The sequence below is a fragment of the Physeter macrocephalus genome, chromosome 7 (assembly GCF_002837175.3).
Source record: "Physeter macrocephalus isolate SW-GA chromosome 7, ASM283717v5, whole genome shotgun sequence".
Classification (NCBI taxonomy): Eukaryota; Metazoa; Chordata; class Mammalia; order Artiodactyla; family Physeteridae; genus Physeter; species Physeter macrocephalus.
The window spans coordinates 143,910,275-143,938,254 of NC_041220.1; the positions used below are offsets into that span (position 1 = coordinate 143,910,275).

At 60.9% G+C, this 27,980-nt stretch overlaps 1 protein-coding gene across 6 annotated transcripts in view; it reads right to left on the bottom strand.

Moving 5' to 3' along the window:
• Positions 1-8,837: 8,837 nt before the first annotated feature.
• The window catches only part of SH3BP2 (SH3 domain binding protein 2), a 36,577-nt gene continuing 17,434 nt past the window's right edge, over positions 8,838-27,980 (bottom strand). For 3 of the 6 annotated variants that reach the window (XM_028492425.2, XM_055086262.1, XM_055086263.1), the window contains 12 exons: positions 19,794-19,933; positions 18,523-18,625; positions 16,887-17,004; positions 16,463-16,533; positions 15,501-15,589; positions 15,179-15,241; positions 12,734-13,385; positions 11,224-11,347; positions 11,048-11,103; positions 10,584-10,665; positions 9,847-9,906; positions 8,838-9,490 (listed from right to left, as the gene is read on the bottom strand). In XM_028492425.2, coding sequence (XP_028348226.1) covers positions 9,353-9,490; positions 9,847-9,906; positions 10,584-10,665; positions 11,048-11,103; positions 11,224-11,347; positions 12,734-13,385; positions 15,179-15,241; positions 15,501-15,589; positions 16,463-16,533; positions 16,887-17,004; positions 18,523-18,625; positions 19,794-19,929 — 1,692 coding nt within the window. In that variant the 5' untranslated portion in view covers positions 19,930-19,933 and the 3' untranslated portion in view covers positions 8,838-9,352. Of the gene's footprint in view, positions 9,491-9,846; positions 9,907-10,583; positions 10,666-11,047; positions 11,104-11,223; positions 11,348-12,733; positions 13,386-15,178; positions 15,242-15,500; positions 15,590-16,462; positions 16,534-16,886; positions 17,005-18,522; positions 18,626-19,793; positions 19,934-20,922; positions 21,010-26,791; positions 27,007-27,980 lie in introns of those variants that run through there. The other 3 variants (XM_024119237.2, XM_024119238.3, XM_028492424.2) reach the window with 3 other exon arrangements.

The following is a 27,980-nucleotide window of genomic DNA, read 5'->3' on the forward strand; positions in this document are numbered from 1 at the left end:
GTATATGCTTGGTCCATGGGAAGGTTGGCTAAATATGTTGGTGTGGCCTGAAAATGGCCTAATGCTGCACTGTATCCCCATTCAGCAGTCACCCTGAAAGAAGGTGGCGAAGGGAAATCATCCCAATAGGCAAAGCTTGCAGTAGTGAACTTGACCACTCACTTTGTGGGAGGCAGACATGGCCTGAACTCATGGGCAGTGAGAAATGATTTAGCTGGTTGGTCAGGAGCCTGGAAGGAGAAATGTGGACGTTCAGGGACAAGAGGTCTGGGGAAGAAGCATTTGGATGGACCTGTGGGAACTGGCACAAAGGATGAAGATCTTTGTATTGCATATTAATGTCTACCAGTGAGCATCCACCACAGAGGCTCTAAACACCAAGCAGATGGAATGGCTCAGCCAATGGGGATCAGCTAGGATCTGTCCTCTGCCACCACAATTGTCTCATCAGTGAAGCAGCCGTGATGGCAGGGTGGAGGCTATGCATGAGCCCAACAGCACAAGCTCCTCATAAGCAAGGCCGATCCAGCTCCTGCCACCGCCAGTGTCTAACCTGTCAGCATCAGAAACCAAGGCTGAGGCCCCTGGAGGAGCCAACCGGCCACTTGGTGGCAAGTTGATTACACTGGATCCCTTCTACCCGAGTAAAAGCAGTAACTCATACTCACCAAGACAGATTGCCATGTATCTGGGTGTGGATTTGCTTTTTCTGCCTGCAATACTTAAGCCAGCAGCACTATCAAGAGCTCACAAAGTGGGCTTCCCTGGTGGCGCAGTGGTTGGGAGTCCGCCTGCCGATGCAGGGGACACGGGTTTGTGCCCTGGTCCGGGAAGATCCCACATGCCGCGGAGCGGCTGGGCCTGCGCGTCCGGAGCCTGTGCTCCGCAACGGGAGAGGCCACGGCAGTGAGAGGCCCGCGTACCACACACACAAAAAAAGCTCACAAATCTGGTTTGCTGGAGCCTGTGCCCCGCAACGGGAGAGGCCACGGCAGTGAGAGGCCCGCGTACCACACACACAAAAAAAGCTCACAAATCTGGTTTGCTGACATGAAATCCCACATAACTGCCTAGTACTAAAGGACCTGCTTTATGGTAAAGGAGGTATGGCAATGGGCACATGACCTGGGACCCACAATTTCTACCACAAACTGTACCATCCAGAAGTTGCTAATCTACTAGAGATGGACTAGGCACATGAAGGCTCAAATGAGGCTCCAACCTGGAGATGGCATCCTGGGAGGATACAGCACTGTCCTCCAGCAAGTGGTACATACTCTGTACCAATAAGTAACCACTTGGGACTTCCGTGGCGGTCCAGTGGTTAAGACTTCGCCTCCCAATGCAGGGGGTGCGGGTTCGATCACTGATCAGGAAGCTAAGATCCCACATGCCTCGCAGCCCAAAAAACAAAACATAACACAGAAGCAAGGGCTTCCCTGGTGGCGCAGTGGTTGAGAGTCCGCCTGCCGACGCAGGGGACACGGGTTCGTGCCCCGGTCTGGGAAGATCCCACATGCCACAGAGCGGCTGGGCCCGTGGCGTACCGCAAAAAAAAAAACCAAAAAAAAGAAAAACAGAAGCAATATTGTAACAAATTCAGTAAAGACTTTAAAAATGGTCCACATCAAAAAAAAAAATCTTAAAAAAAGAAGTAACCACTTTATGAGGCTCCGTCCCTAACAGGTGGACTACCCAGTCACCCCCTTGAGGAATTTGCACTTCCTGCTCTGCAACATTCAGTACTGAGCCTAGAGGTTTGGGTTACCAAAGAGGACACTTCTGCCCGGGGGCATAGTAAAGCTGAAGCTATGGCTGCCGCCTGGTCACGTGGGACAACTTATGTCGGTAGATCAGTAGGCACAGAAAGAAGCGGCCACGTTGGCAGGGGTGACTGACCCTCGTTGTTGTATGTAGGGCTGCCATCCTCATGATGGGGGCAGGCAGGAGTGTGTGTGGCACTCAGGCATTCCGAGGGGCAGGGTAGCTCTTGGTTCTCCCATACCCAGTGGCTGTAAACAGGCAAGCATGGCCACGTGGCCCGGTAAGCGCAGGCTCCCAGGGACTTGAAGAGCCAAAGCCTCGCCATCAAGAAGAGAAATCTAGAAAGGGTGGTGGAAAAGGGGGGTGTTGGGTATCACTTGTGGTTCTGAGTCCAACTGCAGCAGTGGGGGCCACATAGTTCACTCCTCTACCCATCTCTTGGAAGTTCTCCCAGATACTGGGACCAGTGAGAATACTGAAGAGTCTGTGTCTGAATGGACTGAACTTAATATGAGAAACAAGTGGATCTGAGCACTTCAAGGGGTGGACTTGGAATTGCCATTGGTGCCCTGCCCGGATCCCCACTCCGCGTTGGTGCTAAAAGTGGTCCCCTCTCCAGGTGCTGTGAGTGTTAGCTACTAATTGCCCACAGAGCCCCTTTTGCCAGAGTGCTGCCCTTGCCCTGGAGATTATCTCCCTACCCAGACAACCCCTGGCCAATAATGCTGATCCAGGGGCACACAAGTCTGGTCCCCTCAAAGCAAAACCAACTGTGTAGGACAAGGCGCATTCCAAAGCTTCCTGTAGGACCAGGTTAAGCTAGTCTCCAGCTGATACCACCTCCTTGCCGTGTTTTTTTCCTGTGCACTATCCTGATTCCCCCATTCAGCTTATCCTGAGACTACTTGCACAAGAGCAATAAATCACTTGCACAAGATCCCCGTTTCAGGTTTTGCTTCTAAAGAACCCAATCTAAGAAAACTGTATATAAGAAATACTGTGGGGGGCTTCCCTGGTGGTGCAGTGGTTGGGAGTCCGCCTGCCGGTGCAGGGAACACGAGTTTGTGCCCCGGGCCGGGAGGATCCCGCATGCCGCGCAGCGGCTGGGCGCGCGAGCCATGGCCGCTGGGCATGCACGTCCGGAGCCTGTGCCCCGCAGCGGGAGAGGCCACAGCAGTGAGGGGCCCGCGTACTGGAAAAAAAAAGAAATACTGTGGGGACTTCCCCGGTGGTCCAGTTGTTAAGACTCCGCGCTCCCAATGCAGGGGGCACAGGTTCAACCCCTGGTTGGGGAACTAGATCCTGCATGCTGCCACTAAAGATCCTGCAGGCCACAAGGAAGATCCCACATGCCACAACTAAGACCCGGCGCAGCCAAAAATAAATAAATAAACAAATATCTAAAAACAAGAAAAAAAGAAATACTGTCTACAAGTCAACACCAAAAAAGCAAACAACCCAATTAAGAAATGGGCAAAGGGGAGTTCCCCAGTGGTCCAGTTGGTAAGACTCCACGCTCCCAATGCAGGGGGCCAGGATTCAATCCCTGGTCAGGGAACTAGATCCCACATGCCACAACTAAGAGCCAGCGTGCTGCAACTAAAAAATCCTGCATGCCACAACTAAAGATCTCGCACACTGCAATGAAGATCTGGCACAGCCAAATAAATAAACATTAAAAGAAAAGAAAAGAAAAGAAATGGGCAAAGGACTTGAATAGACATTGCTCCAAAGATATACAGATGGTCAATAAGCACATGAAAAGATGCTCAACATCACTAAGCATTAAACTGCAAATCAAAATCACCATGAGATACCACTTAACATCCATTAGGATTGCTCTTATTTTTAAAAAAGAAAAGAAAAAGAAAATAAGTGTTGACAAGGATGTGGAGAAATTAGAACCCTTGTGCATTGCTGGTGGGAACATAAAATGGTGCAGCCACTTGGGAAAATGGTATGGTGGTTCCTCAAAAAGTTAAAGAATTACCATATGACGTAGCAATTCCACTTCCTGGTATATACCCAAAAGAACTGAAAAGAGACTCATAACACTTATTTGTACATCCATGTTCATAGCAGTGTTATTAACAATAAACAAAAGATGGAAGCAACTCAAGTGTCATTGACGGATGGATAACAAAACGTGGTCCATCCATACAATGGAATATTATTTCTTTCCTTAAAAAGGAAATTCTGGGGCTTCCCTGGTGGCGCAGTGGTTAAGAATCCGCCTGTCAGTGCAGGGGACACGGGTTAGAGCCCTGGTCTGGGAAGATCCCACATGCCGCAGAGCAACTAAGCCCATGCGCCACAACTACTGAGCCTGTCCCACGTCTCACAACTACTGAAGCCCACATGCCTAGAGCCCGAGCTCCACAACAAGAGAAGCCACCGCAACGAGAAGCCCGCGCACCACAACGAAGAGTAGCCCCCGCTCGCCGCAACTAGAGAAAGTTCTCACGCAGCAACGAAGACCCATTTCAGCCAAAAAATAATTAATTAATTTTTTTTAAAAAGAGGAAATTCTGACACATGCTACAACACGGTTGAATCTTAAAGACATTATGCTAAGTGAAATAAGCCAGTCACAAAAGGACAAACGATGATTCCACTTGTATGAGGGAACTAGAATAGTCAAATTCATGAGACGGAAAGTAGAATGGCGGTTGCCAGGGGCTGGAGGAGGGGGAATGGGGAGTTACTATTTAATAAATACAGAGTTTCAGTTTTACAGGATGAAAAGAGTTATGGGGATGGATGGTGGTGATGGTTCACAACAACGTGAATGTACTTAATGCCACAGAACTGCATGCTTAAAATGGTTAATTTATATTATGTATATTTTATCATCATAAAAAAGTTTAAATGCTATTAAAGTACACCTTCCTTTTCCAAGAAAAAAAAAAGAAAAAAGAAATACTGTCTTATGTAGGAGTTAAAAAAAAACCCACAAAACTAGACACATACAATAAAAAATATCAAGTAATGAGGAGCTCAATGAAGTTAAAAGTCACCTGAAGGGAATTTCCTGGCGGTCCAGTGGTTAGCACTCCGTAATTCCACTGCAGGGGGCACGAGTTCCATCCCTGGTAAGGGAACTAGATCCCACATGCATGGCACAACTGAGAGTTCGCATGCCGCAATTAAGACCCGGCACAACCAAATAAATAAATAAATAAAATTTTTAAAAAAATAGTTGGCATGGTGTTATTTGGGTGGTGTCATCCAATAAACTAAATTTGAAAAGAAAAAAAAAAGACATAATTAAGCAACAGTAAGTAAGAGAGCTTGGTATTGGCATAGAAACAGACAGACAAATGGAACAGAACAAAGAGTCCAGCCACAAACCTACACATATATGGATACGTGGCAAGTGGCATTGCAGATGGCTGGGGAAGGGACAGGTTATAAATAAATGATGCAGGGTTAGGTGGGGTAACCCTATGGGGGGAAAATGAAAGTGAATCCTTATCTCTTGCTATGTGCAAAAAACAATTATACAGTTGGAGGAGATATATATGATACATGTTGCTGACAGTACTGAGGCTATATAAAGAATTCTTATAGACTAATAACAAGAAGAAAATAGGCAAAAGATTTGAATAGACACTTCACAGGAGAGAAAATCAAAATGGTTAGTAAATACATGAAAATGTGCCCAACCTCATTAGTAATGAACTAAATGCAAATTAAAGCCTTAATTAAACACCCACCAGATTGGCAAAGATGAAGAAAAGTCTGACAATACCAAGTGTTAGCAAGGATGTGGAACCAAGGGAAGTCTCTTTTACTGCAAAATCCTTGGAAAACAGTGAAAGGCCCTAGAACTCGGGAGTGAGACTCCTGGGTACATACCCTAGAGAAACTCGTGTACACATGCATCACAAACACAGATAAGACTGTTCCTAGTAGCACGGTCTGTGATTGTCCCAAACTACAAACAAACTAAATGTCCATCCACAGTAAAATGGATCCATGAACTGCGATACAGTCAGTGGAACAGTTTTCAGCAACGAACCTGAACAAACTACAGCCACGCACAGCAACCTGGACAAATCCCAAAGATGTAACAAGGCAGAAGCCAGACGCCAAAGCTTGCATCTGTATGATTCCATTCGCATGACGTGCGAAAACAGGAAAGCACTGTGATGGATAAAGGCTTCATAGCAAAACAGGGACGTGAGCCTCCCCAAAGCGAGGGCAGGGGTTACTTGTGAGACAGGAAGGGGGTGGCGCTGAGCTGGGGAGGGCACATGGGGGCTGGTTCACTTCATAGCAATTTGTTACCCTGTACATCTGTGTTCTGCTCACTTTTCTGGATGTGTTTCATTCCACCGGAAATGAAAGGAAAAAGGAGGTACCTCGGCTCTGAGTAGCTCAGAGCGTGACCAGGGATGCAGCTGGAGGGCGATGCAGGGACAGCTGTCAGGCAGCCTCTGAGGTTTCTGAGGAGCAAAGGAAGTCTGAGGGAGGCAGACGGGTCAGGTCTGCTTTGCATCCCACGACTCTCCCTCCCGAGAGAGTGCTGGTGGCTTGATGCAGGATGGCCACTAGCAACCATCACCTGGGCACAGACATGGGGCGCAGTGTGTGCGCAGGTTGCCCAGCCAGGGGCTCCTTGCTGCTGAGTCACAGCCAGAGACAGGCTGCAGCCTGCCCTTCACTGCCTCCCTAGAGTCACACAGACTTGGTTCAAGCGCCAGCTCTGCCTGGTATTCCCTGGGTGGCCTTGCTGTCCCCTATGCCACGCCCTCCAGAGGCCAGCCCAGTGCAGCCCAGCTGGACGAGAAGCCCCCTGGGCCCAGGCCCCTGGTGCTCAGCCTGGGGTGCCAGAAGCTCCCCCTCGGACCAGCAGGGGGCGTCCCTGCAATGTGACCCAGAATTGGGGTGGGGACTGGGAGTGACCCTGGCTTGTTTTGTGAGGTCTCTTCTGGTTCTAAAAACACCTTCTGACAATAAAACTCTCTACGAACGGAAGGTACAGAGGCTCACTGCACTCCTGCTGATAAACCGCAGGAAAAGTAAAACCACGTTCAGAGCTCGGCGTGGAGAAGCTTCCCAAGGTGTCCAGGGCCCTCTTCCCGGGCACAGGGATTGAACCATCTCTGGGCTCACCATCAGGCTGGGCAGGTCAGCAAAGCCTCTCGGAACCTCAGTTTCCCTATCTGTAAGGTGAGGGAGCAGCACAGCACCTCGGGTGGGGCCCCCGTCAGTTCTCACCCCCAGACGGGGCTGGGAGGGCAGGTAGTCTCGTCTCCCCCGGAGCTGTGGCCCCCTCACTGGGTGAAGGCACGCCCAGAACCTCAGGAGGCAGGCTAACCAGACACCCTGCGATGACCGTCCGAGGCCGCGCGGGTGGCAGGGAGCCAGGCGGGGGCCGGGGTCTGGGCTCAGCAGCGAAGGACGGATCACACGGCTGGGTCTGGAATCCAGGCCTCTCTGAGCCGGGGTTTTCTCACCTGTACAACAGTTTGCCTGCAGGGCAGCTGCTATGAGACCTAAGTCAAGCGTGCAGCTCGGCACCTTGAGTACAGGAAGCGCTCAGCCAGTGGTAACCACTCTCCAGACCCACGTAATAGAACATCCGTGGCAGGTCTCGGGGGAGTGGGACCCCTTCCAGCCCCTCCTGCGTGCTGGAGGACCGTGCCTGGAGCCCCGTCCGCTACCGTCCACATACACGCTCTAGCAACCGAGGCCCTGGGCCTGGGGTGTGAACTCACAGAGGAGGGCAGCTGTCCCGGCAGGCCCTGGGCTGGGCTCTGGGGTGGGCCTCTAGCAGCGACAGGCCTCATCTGTCCAGGCGGCCAGAAGGACCTATCACCAGGCTACGGACACCAGAACCCCGCAACCTTCCAGCTCAGGGGTCTTCAGGTATGAGCTGGCTGCCAAGTGGCTGCATGTCAGCTAAAAGCATCAGTGTCCCGTGTCCTACAGCCGATCAGCAGCGCAGCAGACCCTGGACACTGCTGGAAACTGCTTCTCGGATTTCACAGGAAGGGAAACTGCCAAGCCACAGTGGGGACTGGTGTGCGTCACTGAGCTCAGGGCACTGGACTGCACCTGCAGGAAGGAGGAACTGCTGGTTCCCCACAGATGCTGCGGAAGGAACACCAAGGGCTCCGGTGCCCCCAACTCCACCGGGCGGCTGAAGAAGAAACATCTGTAGAGGCGGTGCTGGACACTCGGTTCCCGGGAGGAGACGGCTGCACCTCCAGGAGCCTCCCACCTGACTGGACTCCTCTCTCCTCCTCCAACGAACGACCTCACCCCAGGACATACCCAGGGCAGGGGAGGGGGCGTCCAAAGGGCCTTCCTCCGCCACCATTAGTCGATGGCTAGTGGGCACATGGGCTCTTGTGGCTTGGCTTTTACATCGCAAATTCCTCGTCCCCAGCAAAAGGTGCGGCGAGGAGCAAATGACCCTGGGTTCCCTGCCAGCCCTGACACCCAGCTGAGTCTGTTTTTATGAGGGAAAACAAAAAATTCCAGCCTGGATGGCCACGCCAGGGAGAGCAGCCTGCTGGAACTCCATGGCAGGAAGCAAGGGGATGGTCGGTGCTGGGCCTGCACCAGGGATGGACCAGACGACTTGGGCATCTGGGTACCACTGTCCCCACCCACCCCTGGCCGACACAGGGCCTAGTCTTCCTGCAGCACTGTAGCCATCACTTCCTCCAGGAAGTCTCCCTGGAGCCCCCAGCTGGGTTGCAAGCTCCCAGCCCCTGCACACCCTGCTGCCAAGGACGGTGGGCGCTGTGCATACCTTCTGCCCAGCTGTCTCCCAGTAACCACTGGTTAAGCCAACGAATGACCCAATTACTGATGGGAGGGGCCTCTTAGCTCTGTAGCCTCACTGCCCTGGACCTGACTTCTGGTAGCAGAACCTGGCGTTTTGGATACAGGTTCTGGGCCCAGACTGTCCAACTTTTTGGGTCCTGTTCTGTTACCAGCTGTGGACCCAAGGGTAAGTCATTTAGCACCCTGTGGCCTAGAAAACAAGACCACCTCCTAGAGGTCCCGTGAGCTGACCAGCTACAGTCAACACTTGGATGCTGGCGTGTGTACTCAGTAAGGCCGGCCGTGCCCCCTTCCCAGTGCAGCCCTGGCCACTGGGGGCAAAGGTCATCTGTGCTTTATTGTGCGGTACCTTTATTGTGCGGTACCGGCCCCTCACGGAGCCTGCGTTGTAGCGTTCCTGGGGGGTCCAGCCCCTGCCCCACCCCACATACCCCAGCCCTGCCCAGCTCCCAGCCCAGTGCCCGGGGGGGCGTGCCGGGGGGGGGGACCAGAATTTCTGTAAATCAAGTCCAGACTAGGCTCAGTCCTGGGCTCCTGGGAGGTGGCACGGTGAGACAGGAGAGCCCCACACAATTCTCTGGAGCCCAGGGCCTGGCCGAGCCCCGGGGACCCAGCCTGCTGGGCGGGGCCTGGCCTGGCAATCGCTATGAGGTGTCCACTGGGGAGGCCCCGGGTCAGAGCACGGTGCTGGCTCCCGCTCGTCCTCCCGTGCAGGCCAGTCTCCTTCTGCGTGGCCCAGGGCTGTGGCCCCGTGGCCGTCTCTGCCCAGCAGCGTGCGGTACAGGTGTCACCTGGGCCTGGCGTAACCGTAGGGGTGCCGCAGCAGCAGGCTCTGGTGGCCAGGCAGCACGTGAGTGTGGTAGTGCTCCACCAGGCTGCCCACGCTCACAAACAGGACCTCGCCCTCCAGGAAGAACTTCGCCTCCTGGGTGGGGAGTGGGGCAGGGTCAGAGGGGCCGGCCAGCCGGCCCTCCCGGTGAGACGGGACAGCCGGCAGTAACGCTCTGCCCAGGGGACGCAGGCCAGGTCTGTACATAAGCCTAGGGCCGAGGGCTGATCACCCCATCTCCTCTAGGGTCAGTGCAGGACACAGCGAAGCCAGGAGAGGGGGGAGGTGGGGCCGTGGAGAGAGGGGAGGGCGGAGGAGGGGTGTTTGGGGGTGCTGGCCTCAGACCACCCACGACCTATGCTCTCCCAGGGAGACTCTGCCCTGACCCCAGCCAAGCCCCGGACCAGGGCTCCCCTCCCGCCCCGGGCCCTCGGGTAGGCCAGCCCGCTCACCTTCTCAAAGATGCGGTAGTTCCTCACTTTGCTGGAGGTTTCGTCCCACACGACCAGAACCTGCGGGAAGAGGAGCGGGCAGAGGATGGCTCACTCCCCTCGGGAAAGACACAGACTCGGGGTGCAGGGGCAGCAGCGTCGAGGCTGGGTCCCTGGGGGAGGGTCACCCTGCCCACGGACAGCGGGGTCAGGATGGGCGGCCCCTCGCCCCGGGACTCCTGCCCTCAGAGAGTATGCTGAGACGTGAATGACAGGAGCGGGTGCCTGGTCCACACTAGGACCATCTCCGACACTCAAGGGGAAACAGGCTCAGTGAGGTCACAAGAGTCATCCTTGGAGGGGCACAGGCAGAGCCAGCGGACCTCCTAACGTGCCCACGGCCCCAAGCAGCCTCCCCTTCAAAGAGCAGGAAGGGGAACCCCCTACCCCGTCAGAGCCCCGGGCCCCCCAACCCTTCCTGTGCCTCACGCCCGTGCTGGGGAGTGGGCACCACTGCAGATGGTATCGAGTTCCTGAGAATCTGAGAATGGATGGGGAGGAGGGGCTGTAGACCTCAAGGATGGGGCCCGGTTGAGAAGCCAAGTAAGAGGCTGCGTGGGGAAATGAGCTACGAACTGTAGAGTCCTGTGCCCGCCTGTCAGCCCGGGTGTGTGGAGAGCGGCAGACCCCACAACGCAGCCATCCTGGGGGCCTGTGCACAGCAGGGTGACGGCTGAGCATCCTCCCTGGGTGCCTACCTTCCCCGCCTTGGTGGAGGAGTTCCGGATGCAGTAGAGGCCGTCCAGGGGCTCTCCCCGGGGGCTCGTGGCTTTGAACAGCCTACAAGAACACAGCCATGCGAACAGGTGAGCCCCCCTCAGACAGCTCTCTCAAGGACCCTCCAGCCCCAGCCCCACGTGGCTTTCCGTCGTCCCAGATTCTGCAGCTCAGGTTCCGAGAGCAGTGGGACCTCGAGGGCCGGCCGCACAGAGCCCAGGGTGAGGCCAGAGCAGGGGCTGAGCGGGCAGGAGTCGTTCTCACCGGGTTTCTCGTAGCACTCAGCTGTGTTCTCGTGCCAGTAACTGCCCAGCACCGAGGCTGGAGAGGGGGAGCGAAAAGCCAGAAGACCGGAGGGCGTGCGTGCAGGTATGTGCAGGGGGGCGGCACAGAACCTCAGGTCTGCCAAGACAAGGCCTTGGAGAAAGACGAGCTTCACACTGACCTTTCCGCTTCGCAAGATTCCGTGGTGTTGATGAACACTGAGCTGGGCAGGGGCACCTGGAGGGAGGCCAACGTGAGGTCAGTGGCGGGGCTGGGCGGGGCTTCCCGCTGGCCGCTCCGGCCCTCCCGCGGCCCCGCGGCCGCCGCCCGAGATCTGGGCGCCCCGCCCAGCCTTGCCTTCTCGTAGTCCTCATCAGAGTCCTGCCCGCCAGCGTCCGCCTGCGGCGCGTCAGCCTGCGCGGGTTTCCGGGGTTTTTCAAAGGAGAAGCTCCTGAAACTCTGCCCATCGGGGGGTGATCGCCTGGAAGGGGAGCAAAGAGAGGAAGGCCACGTCACTGCCAGACGTGGGACGGGGCCCCTCTGCTCCACTCCAGACACTGCTCCCCGCGCCCTCCGAGTGACCACACCAAGCCTCGGAATCCGTGAGGTCTGGCGCCTGCAGCCCTGGTGGCTGTCAAAGGCTCAGGACCACAGAGCTCTGGAGGGGTCCACGCTGACCGCCCGGGGGTGGCAGGAATCGCCTAATGCCTGGCAGCCTGAGCCAGGGTCACCGGCAAGGGGGGTCCTGGGCTCCAGACGCTGTGGGCAAAGGGCCCAGCACTGCCACTGAGCAGCTCTGTGAGCTCAGCCAAGCCGCACTCCTAGAACCACGGGGGATGGGTGTGAATGGGTCGAGCCGAAGGGACACGCCCCTCACTGTGGCCACATGGTCCGAGCCCCCAGGGCTTCAGGGAGGGTTAAAGGAGGCCACCCTGGGATGGGCTGCCAGGCTGTGGGTGAGGCTGTGCTGTGGATGGTCAGCCCTGGCACACACAACCCCGGGGGCACTCGGGTCCAGATCCAGAGCTCATGAACACATGAGCCGGCCTACAACTCTGCGGCCCCTCACGAAACAGAACCGTGAGTGTGCCAAGGGGTCCTCCCAGGCACTTCCGCACGGGTGGCAGTGCTAACAGAGCCCCAGGGAGAAGGGTGCCGTGGTCAAGGGTACTCGGGAAGAACCGCGCTAGCGCGCCCGCGGGGGCTCCCCGCTGGGGCTCCCGGAGCCTTCGCTGCTGAGGGCCCTGCGGGCTGTGGTGTGAGGACACACCGGTCTCCCGGCACTGCCCAGCAATAAAGCTGAAAGCGTCTGGAGCAGGCCTCGAGGTGAGTCACACACACGTTCCACATTCCACTGGGAACTGGCAGGTTCCCAGTCGGGGAGGGCACGAAGGCGGCCTCGGTGGCGTCAGAGCCCGGGTGGCATCTGGAGCCCCAGATAGGGCCAGGAAGGGCACTTCTGGCTCAGGAGGGCTCAGTCCCACAGCGCCCCACAGCGCCCGTCCCTGGGCAGGCTGGCAGCGCCCGCAGGGCCCTCACTGCACGGCCGGGGTTCTGGGAGGCCGGGGTGCCCGAAGCCCCGCCTCGCCCACTGCTCCCCAAGGCAGCCACGGGCTCCAGGCTCACCCCCCACGGGGCTGGACCTCAAGGGCCAGGCGGGACACCCCCGGGAACCCCCGCATCAGGTGTAGGGGAGGCCATTCAGCCTAGGCAGCCCTGGGCCGTCAGGGCGCCGTCCTCCCCCCACCCAGGCCAGGGCCGCCTGGCGCCCGTCACGGGCTGCGTGCCAGAGGCAGGGAGGCTGGGTCGCCGGTGGGAAGACAGGCTGGAGAGGGGTCCCGGTGGCACCAGTGCGGCACAGACTCACTGGAGGTGGGGGCGGGGCGGCTTTTCTGGCCCGGGCGGGATCGCGGGCCGGGCTGTGGCCTCGGGCGTGGGCAGCTTCAGTGCGGGAGGCCGGGGGGCCGCGGCGGGCACGAAGAGTCCGGGCTTGGCTGCCTCCCTCGGGGGGGCCACCTCAGCCCTCTTCAGGAGCTTGGGCTTGTTGGCCGGCACGGGAGGGGGCTCAGGTGTGGGTGGCCCCCGAGGGGACAGGTGGAAGGACTTGAGCTTGTCACAGTTCCTGGAGGTGGCAGCGGCTGCGCCGGCAGAGCTAGTGGGAGAGCTGGCGCCATGGCCAGGGACCCGGGGCTCTGGGCCGGGGCTGGCGTCCTCGCGGAAGCAAGGTGGCTTGCGGCTGGGCACGGCGGGCAGGCCGCCCAGTGGGGGTTCACTCACCCTCCAGGAGGGGGCGGGCACCCTGGGGCCAGGTTCCAGCCGCCTCGGGCCCAGCAGCTCCTTCCTGCAGTCCTCGGGGGCCGGGCCGGCATCGGGGAGGCCGCGCTTAGGGGGCGCAGGTGGCGGCAGAGGGCCTGGACCCTTGGAGGAAAAGGAGCGGGCCCGGGGCACATCAGAGAAGACGGGCTTCCTGGGCGTGGGCACCGGAGGTGGGGGGTAGGCCGGTGGGTGGATCAGGGCATCTGCAGAGCAAGGAGACCCATCTGGTGAGCGAGCGTCCCCTGCTGGAGGCCGGAGCAGCACCACCTCTGCCGGCATGTGCCGGCAAGGGACGGCCAGGGCCAAGCAGGTGTGCAACCCCTCAGCCCCCAGCCCCCCAGCCTGGCCGCCCGCCCTACAGCCCCGATGCCCAGCACTCCCGACGCAGCCTTCCTTCTGGGACCCTGGCCCACCCCAGGCCACCCGGCCCTCCCCATCTGTCCTCCATACGGCAGCCCGTGCAAACTTCCCGAAGCCCAGGTGTCACACAGGAGCCTTCAGCTTCCGGGGTAGCGGGTCGGGGCGAGAAAGAGAAGGGGCAAGGAAGCCTCCCGGGACTGGGACTCAGCTGGGGCAGCTGGGATTCCCACTAACAGAGGTGAGGAGGAAGCGCGGGAGCAGGCTGGGGGAAGCTGGGGGTTGGGTTTGCTCCTAACAAGTTGACAATGCCACAAGACACCTAGGGGACATCGAGTGGGCTCCAGGGGCCCAGGCCCAGAGTTCAGAGGAGAGGCCCCGGCTGGAAATGTCAGGAGTCAACAGCCTGTCGATGACACTGGCTGTGGCCCAGGAGCGAGGGGAGAGGAGCAGGCCAGGCCTGAGGCCTGGGGTGGTGCGCGTGGGCACCCCGGGCAGCACAGGGCTGGGCGGGAGGGGACCTGGAGCACGAGGTGTCTGGTGCTGGCGAGGCAGGTGGGCGCAGGGAGGGGCCCCGGGCCAGGTGCCGCCCTCGGGCGCTGGGGTGGGAACCCTGATGAGAGACGTTCTGGGAGGGGAGCTGGGAGTGCGCAAGCAGGTGTGCGGGAGCACCGGGCCCCTGGAAGCCAAGGAGGGGATGAGAGTAAGGCCTCGGCGGGCTCTCTCCAGCCAGGGGTGGGGCAGACGGAGGCAGGGCTTCACCAGGGCTGCGGTCACAGGCCCGAGAGATGAGAGAGCAAAGCGGGCGAGCGAGGGCGCAAAGACCAGAGGACGGACGAGGATCTGATGTGGGCTCGGGGCTGGCCTGCAGGGCCTGGTGGGCTGAAGGCCCGTGGGAGCTGGGGCCCCGGAAGGAGGGAGCCAGTAGGAGGGGAGAGGGCTGCTGGCCCCGGGTGCACTGGAGGGAGGCACAGCTAAGAGGAGGCCACGAGGAGCTGAGGCGGGAAGAAGACGAGGTGGCTGGAGAGGAGGCCAAGGAACAGGGAGTCCCCGGCCACGATGAAATCAACAAGAACGAGCGGAGCTGGGGGTGTCAGGAATAGTGAGAGATGGGACAGACGGCAGGGAGTGACGAGACAGAGGGCAGGACAGAGGCACGGCCCTCCCCCACCCGTCCCCGCGCTCCCCTGGGATGCCTGGCGCACGCCGTCCCCCTTGCCTGGCCGAGTGCTGGGGGGGTGTGGGGTGGGGCAGTTGAGTGGCCACCTGGCCACAGGTGCTCACGGAGAGCTACCCTTCCTCCTTCCCTGTTCTCAGCCCCCAGGGCCAGCCCCGGCTCAGCATCCCACGTGCGGGGCTCCCCCTCCCACACCTCTGCACCGCCCCTCCGCCACCCCGGGCTAACTGGAGGAGGTCCGAGGAGCAGGTGAGCAGAGCCAGCCTCTTCGGCTCTGTTGCTGCCAATGCTCGGGCTGAAGGAGAAACCCTGAGGCCCGAGGTGGAGACGGTCAGGCCTCAGGCCACCCAGGGCCGTAGCCAGGCTGACAGCCCCAGCCCAGAGCGGGGAGCCTCCGCTCCAGGCCCCGGTCCCTGTTCTCTACTCCCAGCGCCCCCCAGGCCCACCGGCCGCCCCGCCTACCCTCGGGCTCCCCGGCCTCGGGGCAGTCGGGCTCCAGGTACGAGTCGTCCTCGTCGTCATAGTCTGCGGGGCAGATGGAGGGTCGGGCTCAGGGCCCCCCGGGCCAGCTGCACCCAGGCCGGGGTGGCCGGGCGCGGCTCTCAGGACCTCGCTCCCTCAGGGGGGCCTGGGGCCAGGATGAGGTGGGCAGGATGGGAACCCAAGACCCAGGCTGCCTGGGGTAGCCGGAGGGATGGAGCAGGGAGGCCAGCCAGCTCCGTCTCCCTCCCGGGCAGCAGCCAGGCAGGAGAGACGGCGGGCAGAAGACGGGGACGCGCCTCACCTTCATTGTCAGTGGGGTACGGAGAGAGGCTGATGTCCACGGGCCGCTCGATGGCACCGTAGAAGCTGTCTGTGTCCGAGCTGGAGTCGCTGAGCACAGGGTGGGCGGGGCGGTGAGTACCGGGCAGGGGGTCTCCTGCACTCACACTCTCGGACACGCGGACAGACACACACACACACACACAGACACAGACGCGGCCTCATGCACGTGGACACTCAGACACGCGGATGCAGACAAACACACAGATAAACACGAGAACGCGCACGGAGACGTGCGGACACAGAAAGATCTAGACACACATATACACACAGAACAAGGGCAGACGAGGGGACTGGAGGCTGTGGCGTCTCCCTCCTCAGCCCCACTGTGGTTCTCGCCACAAGTACACCCCTGACCGCCCAGACGGTGCCAGGCCTCAAGGCTGGGCCCACGTCCCCACCTGCTCCTGCCCCGGGGGCTCAGGCAGGAGCCTGCGGGACAGCCTAGGTGTGCCCAGCCCTACCTGGGCCTCCCTATCCTCATCTCTGAAAGGACCGGATGGATGCAGTTCCCGCCCAGAGAGCCCCTGCTGCTTGTTGAACCACCTGCGCCGTGCGGTCACCAATACCCACACGGGCCGGGCCACTGCCCTGGGGACCCGCCCTGCTCTCACCCCCCAGCGAGGGGTGCTGGGAACCCAAAGGCCTGAGCTGCTAGAAACACCGGGCTTCCTCGAGAGGCAAGTAAAAGCACGTGTAACCCCCAAACAGGAACTACCAGTGGGGTGCACGCACACACATGCTTACACGCTCGGGTGCACACACACAGGTGCACAGCCCGCACACACGTGGCCCAGCTGGCACCTTCAGAAAAGCCTTCAAGGGGGAGATTCTGGGCCAAGCCCCCAGGGGCCGGGAGGCAGGCACACGTGTGGAGTCCAGGGCCCCGGTGACACCTGCCCACCGTCACACCCCCAGGCCCACCTGGCATCCAGAGGCAGCTCCTTCTTCCCGTGGAAGTGGCCGATCTCCCTGCGCAGCAAGGCCATCCAGCTCTGCGGGTCAGTCAGGCCCTCAGCGGGCACGATGCTGCCCAGGGGAGGAGCCACCCTCACCCCTCCTCCCCTGCCCGCACTGGCCGGTCGGCGTTGACCACCAAGGCTGGGGAAGACGACCCTGGCTGGCCCTTCTGGGGCCGCGGCCCCCCTTCAGCCCACCCAGGGCTCCTCCGGAGACAGCGTGCTCTGAGTGTGAGGGGCTGGCGCCAGGCCCTGGGCGTGAGGACCGGGGACTGGGGGGCGGCACCCGCCCAGCTGCCCATGCCCCAGCCCCAGCCCCTCAGGGCCTGGACGGGGGCCCTGATAGCTCCCCGTCCCCCCAAGGCAGGTCCAACCCGGCCCCCCATCACCTTGCGCTCATCCTCAGAGGAGGCAGAGAAGAACCACGTGCGGTGCTTCTTACTGATGTGAATGATCTTGAAGGGGAAGACGTTGCTGGACGTCGTCTCCTCAGCTGCCCGCATCACCCTGAGGGCAGCGCCAGTGGTCACCGTGCGGCCCAGGCCCGCAGGGACGGCCCAACCACAGCCCCGCCCCTGGACAGGTCTTGGCACCCAGCACCACGCCCCGAGGGACACGGGAAGATCTGGACGGTCGGCCCATCGATGCTGCTGGCTGAAGGCCTGGATGCGTCAGGCAGGAGGAAGCGTGTGGGCAAGGGTGAGCAGTGAGCGGAGGGCACAGGGGTCCCGGAGGGCTTCCAGTGAGCAGCGCGTGCAGGGCTCTGAGACGAGGACATGCCACCCTCGCTGCCCACCAATGCTGCTTTACCTGGACGCCTCGGGCCCCGCCTGGCCCCTGGCCTACCTCCTGGGGACCCTCACGGGGCTCGTGTCACCCTCAGCCCTGCCCCTGCTGCCAGGCGGCTGGTCTGAGAACATTTCAGGGAAGTGACTCACTGCGGCCACTCCTGCAGCCAGGACGTGGGGTTTGCGTAGAGATCACAGACTCTACCGTGGGGGGCGCTGTCAGGCTGGGTGCCTGGGGCAGGTGTGTCCATCCGGCCCATCAGAGGGACATCCCCTGCTGCAAGGCTGCACTCCCACCAGGCCAGGGCTGGTGTGTTTGGGGAAAGGAAACGTCCCTCCCCAGGGGACCCCAGAGTCTGGTCCACCAGTGCCCGCTGGCAGCCACAGGGCCCTGGAGCCTCCCCCGGCCTCCACCTGGGGGTTGGGCACTGGGCTGGGTGCTCGGGGCCAGTTTCCCTAGTGAGCTTGCGGCCAGCATGTGAGTGCAGGCCTAGAGTCACTGCCCAAGGGCGCCAGTCCTGCCACTGATACCACGGGACCCTCAGGTTCTCATAGGCAGGAAGGGCTGGGCCCTCCCGGGGGGCAGGGGCACAGACTAATGCCATTGGGTGCAGGGCCTGGGTGGTGTGACACCAAGACCTAGAGCCAGGAATCACACTTGACACCCCCCCACCCCACCCCCGCCCCACCCCCCACCGCAGTGCAGGCCCGAGGCCGTGGGTGGGCCCACATGTGCCAACATGCCCCATCCCCCAGGGGCAGTGGGGGCGGAGGCCCAGTGCCCACGAGTCAGAGAGCTCCTTGAGGGCAGGCTCGTGGCAAACTGATAGACTGGCAGCCCCTGGCAGGGAACTGGCCCCAGCCTGGGAGGCCCCGGGACCCAGCGGGGCCTGGGGCAGGGCCTGGGGTAGTGGGCTGGGCTCTCGGCCAGAAGGAGGAGGAGATGGTTGAGGGGGAGAAGGTGGGGAGGAAGGAGGGACGCAGAAGTCACTGGGCTGCGACTGAATGGGGACCTGTAGGGCAGGCCGTTGCAACCCTTGAGGCTGATAAAGCGGCAGGAAGCCCCAGCCTCGTCCCCAGGCCCTCGGCAATGGCCTGAGGCTAGGATGGAGGGCAGAGGCTGTACCCATCCAAGGGGCCGGGGGTGTGAACCATCTCAGGAAACCTGGACTTGCCTTGGGTGGGAACCGGGGGCGAACCCGCTGGCCGCGGGGTTGGGGGTCAGTGGGGCACTTACCGGTTGTAGCCACTCAGCGAGAAGGCGCCCTGCGGGGAGGCTGACGTGCTGCTCTTGAAGTAGTAGATGCAGCGCTTATGGATGACGACAAAGCGCAGGGGCCCTGCGAGCGGGGCGGGGGTGGGGGCTGAGCCTCTGGGCAGGCCCCACTCCAGGGACCATGCCTGGAGGCCCTGGGCGACTCCAGGCCCGGCCTCCTGCCCCTCCCCAGGAGACTACCATGGGGTCAAATGCTGACAGATGGATGGGCATGCTGGTCCCTCCAGGGCAGGGGAGATTCAGGGGGCTGTGTGGTGCTACCACAGGCCCCAGGGACAAGGGACTAAAGTGGCTCGAGGAAGGGCAGAGCCAGGGCCAGAGGCCCAGGGAGGCCACAGAGCCGCCTTGCTGGGTGGAGCGAGGCTGGGGGCAAAGAAGCCCAGAGATCTTGCCAACAAGAGCCACTGGTGTGGAGCCAGTTACGGTGAGAACGCCTGTGGCTACTGCCCCATCCCTGAGCAGCCCCTCCCAGGCCTGGAGGCGGCTCATCTACAGCCCCTCCTTAGAGGCTCCCTGTTCAAAGAGGAGAGCAGACCAATTGGAGCCCACCTAGAAACCAAACCAGTCAGCCTGGGGCACCTCAACCAGGCAGCACAGGGCCAGGGAGTCCCTGCCAAAGGGCACAGCTTGAGCAAAGGCATGGGACGCCCGTGGCTGGTCAGAGGGGTGGGCAAGGCCCTGATGCTCTTGGGCTTCAATGTCTCGAAGCCTGAGCATCTCCCAGGCCTGGGGGCTCTCTCCCTCTCCCAGCCTGCTGTCCTAGGCACCAGAGCCCCGGTCTCATGAAGCTGTGGAGGTCCAGCACCCAGATGGCTGTTGGCCTGGTACGTGGATTCACTGCAGACGGACTGACTGCCTGACTCACTGAACACCCACCTGATAAGGCGAGGGAACCACCCAGGGGCCAGACCTACCAGGCCAACAAGGGCTCCCGCCCCTGGCCACAGGCTGAAGCTCCCTTGGCCAGCAGGTCAGCACTGTGCACCAAATGCCCTCCTATCTCCACCCGCTGCACCACCCCAGACCCTTCCCCAGTCCTGGAGGCTGGGGAGGCCAACCTCAGGGCCCCGAGGGGGTGGTGGCAGGGAGAGAAGGGAAACTCTGGAGGGCCCCCCAGGTAAGGAAGGAAGAAGAGGTTCAGAAAGGAAGGGTGCTTGGCCAAGGAGGTCCAGTGGGGCTCAGCCCCGTCCCCACGTCCTCCCAGTGTGCTCCCCACCACCCAGGGGACTCACATCTGAGCAGCTGCAGCTGGGTGCCGCCCTTCTTGTGCAGGTAGCCAGCCTTGGCCACACCCCCAGGCATGGTCAGCAAGTTCTGGGCACCAATGGCCTTCATGGGGACGGGCCAGTGCATCTCCTCGGCCGCCATGAAGCTACAATAAAAAGGGAAGGGGACATGTCTCAGCCAGGGGTGGGGGCCGCACCCTCGCCAAACAATCATTTGGTGGGTTGGCTGGGATCCATGCTGTCTCCCAGTCAGCCTGGGGCATCATTCGGGCAGGGATCACCCAGTGCACGGTGTCCAGGGGCAGGCTGCCCGCCTTAGGGTTAACCCAGGCCCGCAGGGCCCTACATTCCAGGCCCCGCCGCTTAACAGCCTCTTACTCATGTTCCAGCTGCTCTCCCAGAAACCTGGCAGGTTCTTTCAGTTTCACACTTCCGGCCTCTGCCTGGAATGACCGCTATCCCCCCTCACACGGAGAACTCCTACTCGTCCTTCAAGACCCAGATCCAGACTCCCCTCTTCCGTGACGCACCTCAATGCCCAGTCACATTCGGGGCCTCCCGCACCCCTGGTCCCTCTGAACAGCACCCACCCACCCTGCACTGTTTTATCCAGTGCCTGCCCCCACCCCACCCAGGGCCTGGTCCGTCCGGGGGCCCCAGTGGAGTTGGAGGAGCAGTTCGGCTCAGACCCAGAGGCCCAGCCTTGCTGGAACTCCTGCCCCATCCCCAAACACACACACACAAAGAAAACCACTCCGCTCTCAGCGAACCGGCAGGCTCCAACAGATGTTTACCGCCTCCCGCCTCCCCGGACGCCTGCTCCCCGGCCCCTGCCCAGGTCGCTCGGGCTGCCCCCTCCAGCTCCGCCTGCGCACAAAGCCACCCCTCTGGCCTGCGCCCCAACCAACAGTGGAGCCTCCGACAAAGCGCGCCACCCCCGCGCCCGCCCGGCGGCCCGCACCGAACAGAGCCCCGCGGGCGTAGGGAGGAGGGGGCCCCGCGCCCACCCGCCCCGGAAGGTGCTGACAGACGGACAGGCCCCCGCCCCGTCCGGGGCCCCCAGACCCTCCGGAGCCGGCCCCCGCCCGCCTTTGTTCCCGCCGAAAGCGCCGGGTCGGTCCGGCTCGGTCCTCACAGCGTCCACGCGGCGGGCACGGCCGGCTTCGGGGGGTCGGCCCGCGCCCGCCTCTCCTGCGCGCACCGACACGGCATCGGGCCGCGCGCCCCGACCGCCGCCGCCTCGCCCGCGGCGCCCTTGTCCCGCCGGCCCCTGGCCCGCGGCCGCACCCCTCGCCAGCCAGGCCGCCGCGCGCCCCGCCCCCTGCCCGGCCGCCGGCTCCGCCCCTCGCAGGTGAGGCGCCGCCCCGCCCGTCAGCCCGCGGGGCCTCAGTTTCCCCGCCGGCCGCTGCGAGGGTGCGGGTGCGGGGGCGCGTGGGCACGGGGCGGACGCCTGAGGGGCCGCCCGGAGTCGGGAAGCCACGGAGGCGAACGGGCAGCCGGCCTCACGGCCCCGCGCGGCTGATGGGCCCCCGACCGCCCCCACACCCGGGCCCCAGCCCCTCCGGCTCCTGGCGGCGGAGACCTTGGGAAAGCGCCTCCTCCTCCTCCCTGAGCCCCGGCCCTTAGCTCTGTCGAGGGTGGTGCGGGCCGCGCCGCCTCCCGGGGCTGAGCTGGAGTTGAAGGGGAGCTGGCTGGCGAGTTTCCCCTCCCCCCCCTCACCCCGCCTCCCGGGGCGCGAGCACTCAGGCTCCCGGGCGGGGCTGCCGGTCCTCCCTCGTTCCTCCCCCGTGGCCCCCTCTGGGCGGGCTGCGTCGCCTGTCTGACCCGGGATTCCCTGCAGGGGTCAGGGCTCCGGTCCTTGGCAGCTCCACCTGCCTGGAAGGATGTGGGCACCTCTCCCAGAAGCCCCCTAGGCTGGCTACAGGATGGCCTCCCAGGCATGCTGCCTTCTCTACCTCCATTTGCATACAGGCTGCCACCGAGATGGGCCACCTGCAGCAGAGGTGGACTGGTGTTCCAGCTTCCGTCCTGCTCCCACCCAGCGGGTGGTCCCTGGTTTCCAGGCCTCTGCCTCGGGCCAGCTCTCTGGCCCCTTCCCGCTGCAACCAGCCCCTGCCTCTCACGCCTCTACAGCAGCCTCCCTTCACTGAGGCTCCAACCAGCCTCTGTGCCTGTTCCCAGTGCCCTTGCCAGCCCCACGCCCCCAGCATTCCCAGCCCTCTAGGCTGCCTCCTCGCAGCCCCCTGCCTGTGCCCGGGCCCTCCACCACCTCCCGGCAGCCCCACCCCACCTCCTCTCTTCAAGTCCCTCCCTGGCCTCCAGTCTCTTTCCTCCATCACCCTCCCCTCAGCACAGGCTCCAACACACATGCCATGCCCATCACTGCTCTGTTCTAAAGCTCCAGGGCCTGCTCATGTCCAGCTGGCCCTTCCGGATCCAGCCCCTGTGGACCTTTCTCACGGGCTGCCCTCCAGCCCTCCATCTCCCGTGTGTGTGCCTGCGCCAGCCGGGCCCGTGGCTCCTGTTACTGAAATCCACCGCGCTCCCCACTTCAGGCCTCTGTCCACACTGTTCTCACTGCCTGCTGTTACAACTGAGCTAACTCACTCTCAAGAGTTGTTGGTTCAAATGAACACCAGTCCTTCACAAACTCTTCCCAAAACCGAAGAGCAAGGCACTCATTCTAAGAGGTCTGCATTACCTTGATACCAAAACCAAAGACCTCGCAAGAAAAGAAAACTACAGACTAATATCCCTATGAATGTCGGTGTAAAGTTCCTCACCAAAATACTACCAAACTGAATCCAGCATCATATAAAAAGGATTCTACACCACGTGGGATTTATCCTAGGAATGCAAGCCCTCCAGCCCTCCATCTCCCGTGTGTGTGCCTGCGCCAGCCGGGCCCGTGGCTCCTGTTACTGAAATCCACCGCGCTCCCCACTTCAGGCCTCTGTCCACACTGTTCTCACTGCCTGCTGTTACAACTGAGCTAACTCACTCTCAAGAGTTGTTGGTTCAAATGAACACCAGTCCTTCACAAACTCTTCCCAAAACCGAAGAGCAAGGCACTCATTCTAAGAGGTCTGCGTTACCTTGATACCAAAACCAAAGACCTCGCAAGAAAAGAAAACTACAGACTAATATCCCTATGAATGTCGGTGTAAAGTTCCTCACCAAAATACTACCAAACTGAATCCAGCATCATATAAAAAGGATTCTACACCACGTGGGATTTATCCTAGGAATGCAAGCTTGATCTAACGTTCAAAATTCAAAAAATGTAGGGAATTGCCTGGTGGTCCAGTGGTTAGGACTCAGCGCTTTCACTGCCAGGGCCTGGGTTCAGTCCCTGGTGGGGGAACTAAGATCTCGAAAGCCTCACGGCACAGTCAAAACAACAACAACAACAAAAAATTCAAAGCAGGTAATACATTCTATCAATCTAATAAAGAACAAAAACCACATGCTTATGCCAATAGATGCAGAAAAAACATTTGACAAAATTTGACAATCCTTCATAATAAGAACACTCAACCAACTAGGAGTGCGAGAAACCTCCTCAACCTGGTAAAGGACATCTACGAAGAACCGAGAGCTAACATCATAAACAACGGTGAGTGACTGAAAGCTTTCCCCAACAAGCAGGGACAAGGCAAGGACATCAGCTCTTGCCACTTCTATTCAACATTGTACCAGAGGTTCTAGCCAGGACAATTATGCAAGAAGAAGCAATAAAAGCTATGCATGTTGGGAAGGAAAAAGTAAAACTATACAACAACAAAAAAAAATTCAAAGCAGGTAATACATTCTATCAATCTAATAAAGAACAAAAACCACATGCTTATGCCAATAGATGCAGAAAAAACATTTGACAAAATTTGACAATCCTTCATAATAAGAACACTCAACCAACTAGGAGTGCGAGAAACCTCCTCAACCTGGTAAAGGACATCTACGAAGAACCGAGAGCTAACATCATAAACAACGGTGAGTGACTGAAAGCTTTCCCCAACAAGCAGGGACAAGGCAAGGACATCAGCTCTTGCCACTTCTATTCAACATTGTACCAGAGGTTCTAGCCAGGACAATTATGCAAGAAGAAGCAATAAAAGCTATGCATGTTGGGAAGGAAAAAGTAAAACTATTCAAAGATTAGATGATTAGAAAATTCAAGGGATCCACTAAAGAAAGAATGATTAGAACTGATAAACAAGCTCAGCAAGGTGGCAGGATACCAGATCGATACACAAAAATCAGTCCTATTTCTCTACACTAGCAACGAACAATCCAAAAATGGAAGCGAGTTAACTCAAGTGTCCCCTCTTTCAGGTGGTCCCACCAGCTCAGGCCCAGCACACAGGGGGCACCCAGGCAGTCCCAAAGGAGATGTAGAATGTTGACCCCGCTGGGTGCTGGGGACTGCAGGTTGCCTGGAAGGCGCAGGAAGCTGAAACAGAGCCCCACCCTGCTCCATCGCCTCCTCTCCCATCTGTAAGGAGACCTGGCATCTGTGTGGGGCAGGGGTGCCAGAGGCAGAGCTGAGGACTGATGGGGCCCACCCCTCGTCCTGGCTCCACACCTGAGCGAGCATGGGGAAGGAGCCGGGGCGGCCCGCGGTCCCACCCTGGTCAGCTCGGTGGCCAGGCAGGTGCAGGCCTGTGAGGGGCTCAGTCTCACCTGGCCACCGTCCCTCTGTGGGCAGGAGGAGGGCTCTTGGGTGTCCACGGGCTGACCTTGGGTGGGGAGGGTGGGTTGTAGCAGGCCTGGTCGTGCTCCACCTTCACCTCCCCTGGGAATGTCCCTGCTTCAGGGACAGACACCGACATCCACCGCCCCTCTCCAGAAGATGGACCATCGAAGGGGAGGCTCATCCTGATGGCCAGATATCCTCTGGCCGCCCGGCCCTGCCCTGCACCACTGGGTGAGCTGGGTTGGGACCCGCCCAGGAGCACGGTGCCAGGCATGCTCCCCAGTCTCTGCTCCGTGCCCATCCCCACCTTCTCTCTCAGCTAAGATTGGTCTGTGTGACCCAAGGCCCGAAGCTGCAGGGGTGAGGGCAGAACAGGCCGGGAAAGCCGTTCTTTCCCACAGAGACAGCCCCGTTGGGCTCCAGGAAGCGCAGGCTCTGTGGCTTCCGCCTGCCTTGGGGCTGCGAGACTCCGGGGTGTGTGGTCATCCTCTGCACAGGCCCACGCGTGAGCCGTGGCTCCGCACACTTGGTCATTGTCACAGACGGGGCACCCAGACAGGATGTGTGCAGGAGCCGTACGGCCCGAAGGCAGAAGGTTCTGTGTGTGCACGTCAGTGTGTGTGCACACGCGTGTGTACCGGTGTGAGCCCGTGCACCAGGTTGCCTGGAAGGCGCGGGAGGAAGGCGCTGGAGGGCGGGGTTCCCTCGGCTCTCCTCTCCCACACCCGCAGGTGCGGCCAGGTGCGGCCTTGGCCGTGGTGAGGGAGCTGGCACCGCGTGAGACCACAGGGTCGGGGTTCCGTCAGTGGTGACCAGGCCGCCCATGTGTGGGAGCTGCAGGGCGAGGGGGGCCTGGGGGGGTCCCAGCCCCGAGGGAGAAGAGACCAGGTCCCCCAGTGCACTCACTCACACCTGTGCACACACTCACTCGTCATAGGCCTACATGCACGCTTACACACTCACGACCAAAGACACACCCTCACACACCCACCTGCATATAATCATACGTGCACACGTACACACATGCACTCGCACATACACATGTACTCGCTCGCCCAGGCTCACACTCATACGTATGCACACACTCATCTGCACATGTACACACCCACATTCATTCTTATACTCGTTCTCACATACGCCTACTTGCACTCAAATGTACTCATACGCACACACTGACTCACGTGTATATTCACACACACACACAGACACGCACACACACACACACACACACACACACGCACAGCCTCCAGGGGCTAGCAGGAACTTTCATGGGTGGCCCCAGTGCCCTGGGCAGGCAGCTTGGGCACAGGTCAGAGTAATCATCACTACCCCGCAGCCCTGCACTGGTCCAGCACCAAGTCGGACCCGACAGCTCATTAAACCCCACAGGCGTTGCTTTACCCCCATCTCACAGACGAGGACGCTAACAAACCAGCTCAGCAAGTCGTCAGCTCGCATGGAGCACACCGGGCACTCACCGTGGGGACCAGACTCTGCGCTTCCCGAGGGCCACCCCACGTCACCATCCTAACACCCCCTGACGTGTGAACCTGTGTCATCCCCACGTCACGATGAACACACCGAGGCTCAGGGAAGCTGAGGAACTCAGGAGTCGCACCAGCCAGCGAACAGCGGAGCGCTCAGCCTGTCCCGCCCGGCACAGAGCGGGCGCTAGGTGGCGCTGGAGGGGCGGGGCGGGGGCGGGGCGGGGCGGGGGCGGGGCGGGGCGGGGCCCGGGGCCCCGCCCCGGGGCCCCGCGCCCCAGCGCCTCCTGGTTCCGTCTCTCCTTTCAGTTTCTCCTCCCGCTTCCTCTTCCCAGAATCTTTCTCCATAAAAGAATGAAAACCAAAAATCTCCAATGAAGGCCAGTGACGAGCCATGCCAGAGGGAGGGAGGGAGGCACGACCTGGGCTGGGGTCCCTGAGACCCTGAGGCTCTTCGGCTCCCTGCCGGGACCCCCAGCACTGCGCTCCCAGGGCAGGCAGGCAGCAGTGCGGGCACGGTCACACTGACACACCATCACACTCACACACGCACACACGCAATGTGTGCGCACCCAGGACCCAAACGCCAAGGCCACCCAGGCAGGGCAGCACATGACCAGGGGGCGGGGCTGTCCTCTCTGGGCTCCCACTTGCCCCGTCCAGCTGAGGACTCTCCCCTCGGGGGCCCAGGGCCAGCGTCCTGTGCGCCCCACCGCGGGCCCCGTTGAGGGGGGCTCTGACTCCACACCGGGCCTCCCTGAGTGGCTCTACAGGTGCTGGGCCGGCACCACCTCCCGAGCCCCCATCCCCAGGGCCGCCCTGCTGACCTGGTGGCACTGACCCAGCACATGACTGTCTTCCTGCCTGGCGACGGCTTGGGGGCAGGTGTCCTGGGGCCCAGGAAGGCCATGTGGCTCAGGGGCCACGGGGCGGGGCTTCAGCCGGCCTCCCCCAGGCAGGCGGGGTGCGGTGTCCCGCGCAGCCCAGAGTGGGGGGCCGGCTACGCCCGCGGGGCCTCCTGCTGACAGCCACCTGCTGCATCTGGGGCCCGTGGCCTCCAGGGCTTCCTCCCCGCCCAGGGCTTCCTGTTGCTGGGCCCCTGGGCAGCCCCGGGTAGCCAGCACTTCCTGCCTTCCACCCTTTGAGGTCCTGAGGCCCAGTGCTGTGCCCAGTCAGTGCCATGTGGCCTGCTGGCTTTTGGCCACGCCCACTGTGGCCAGAGACCGCAGCTCACCAGGCCCCGGGATGAGGCCAGCTAGGGCCACCTCTGTACGTTTGACTTCTTCCCAGCAAATCGCTGAAGCCCCAAAGCCCAGGGCGCCAGGCCCGGCCTCCCTGACCCCAGAGACAGCCACAAGAGAAGTCGGTGCTTACGCCCCGCACGGGGAGCTCACTGCTGCGCGGGTGTGCTCCCACCACCACCACGGCGCCACTGCCCAGCTCTGCCTTCCGAGGCTACACAGAGCAGCTGCGCCTCTGGCACCAGAGCCTTCTGCGTTTCAAGGTGGCCACCTCTCTGCCCTTTGACACCAAGGGACCAAGGGATGGGTTCCGAGCCTGGGCCCAGGCGTTGGCCCGTCACCTTCCCTCCGTCCCTCAAGCCTCCTGCCCCACCCCATCCCCCCATGCCAGGCACAGCCTCTGTGACAGAGCTGCTGCGACAGAGCAGTGATCGCCACTCTCTGCTGCCTCTGTGAACACCTGGCTGGCTAGAAAGGAAGCACTTACGGGCTTCCCTGGTGGCGCAGTGGTTGGGAGTCTGCCTGCCAAGGCAGGGGACACGGGTTCGAGCCCTGGTCTGGGAAGATCCCACATGCCGCGGGGCAACTAAGCCCGTGAGCCACAACTAGTGAGCCTGCGCGTTTGGAGCCTGTGCTCCGCAACAAGAGAGGCCGTGACAGTGAGAGGCCCGGGCACCGCGATGGAGAGTGGCCCCCGCGTGCCGCAACTAGAGAAAGCCCTCACACAGAAACAAAGACCCAACACAGCCAAAAATAAATAAATAAATAAATGGGG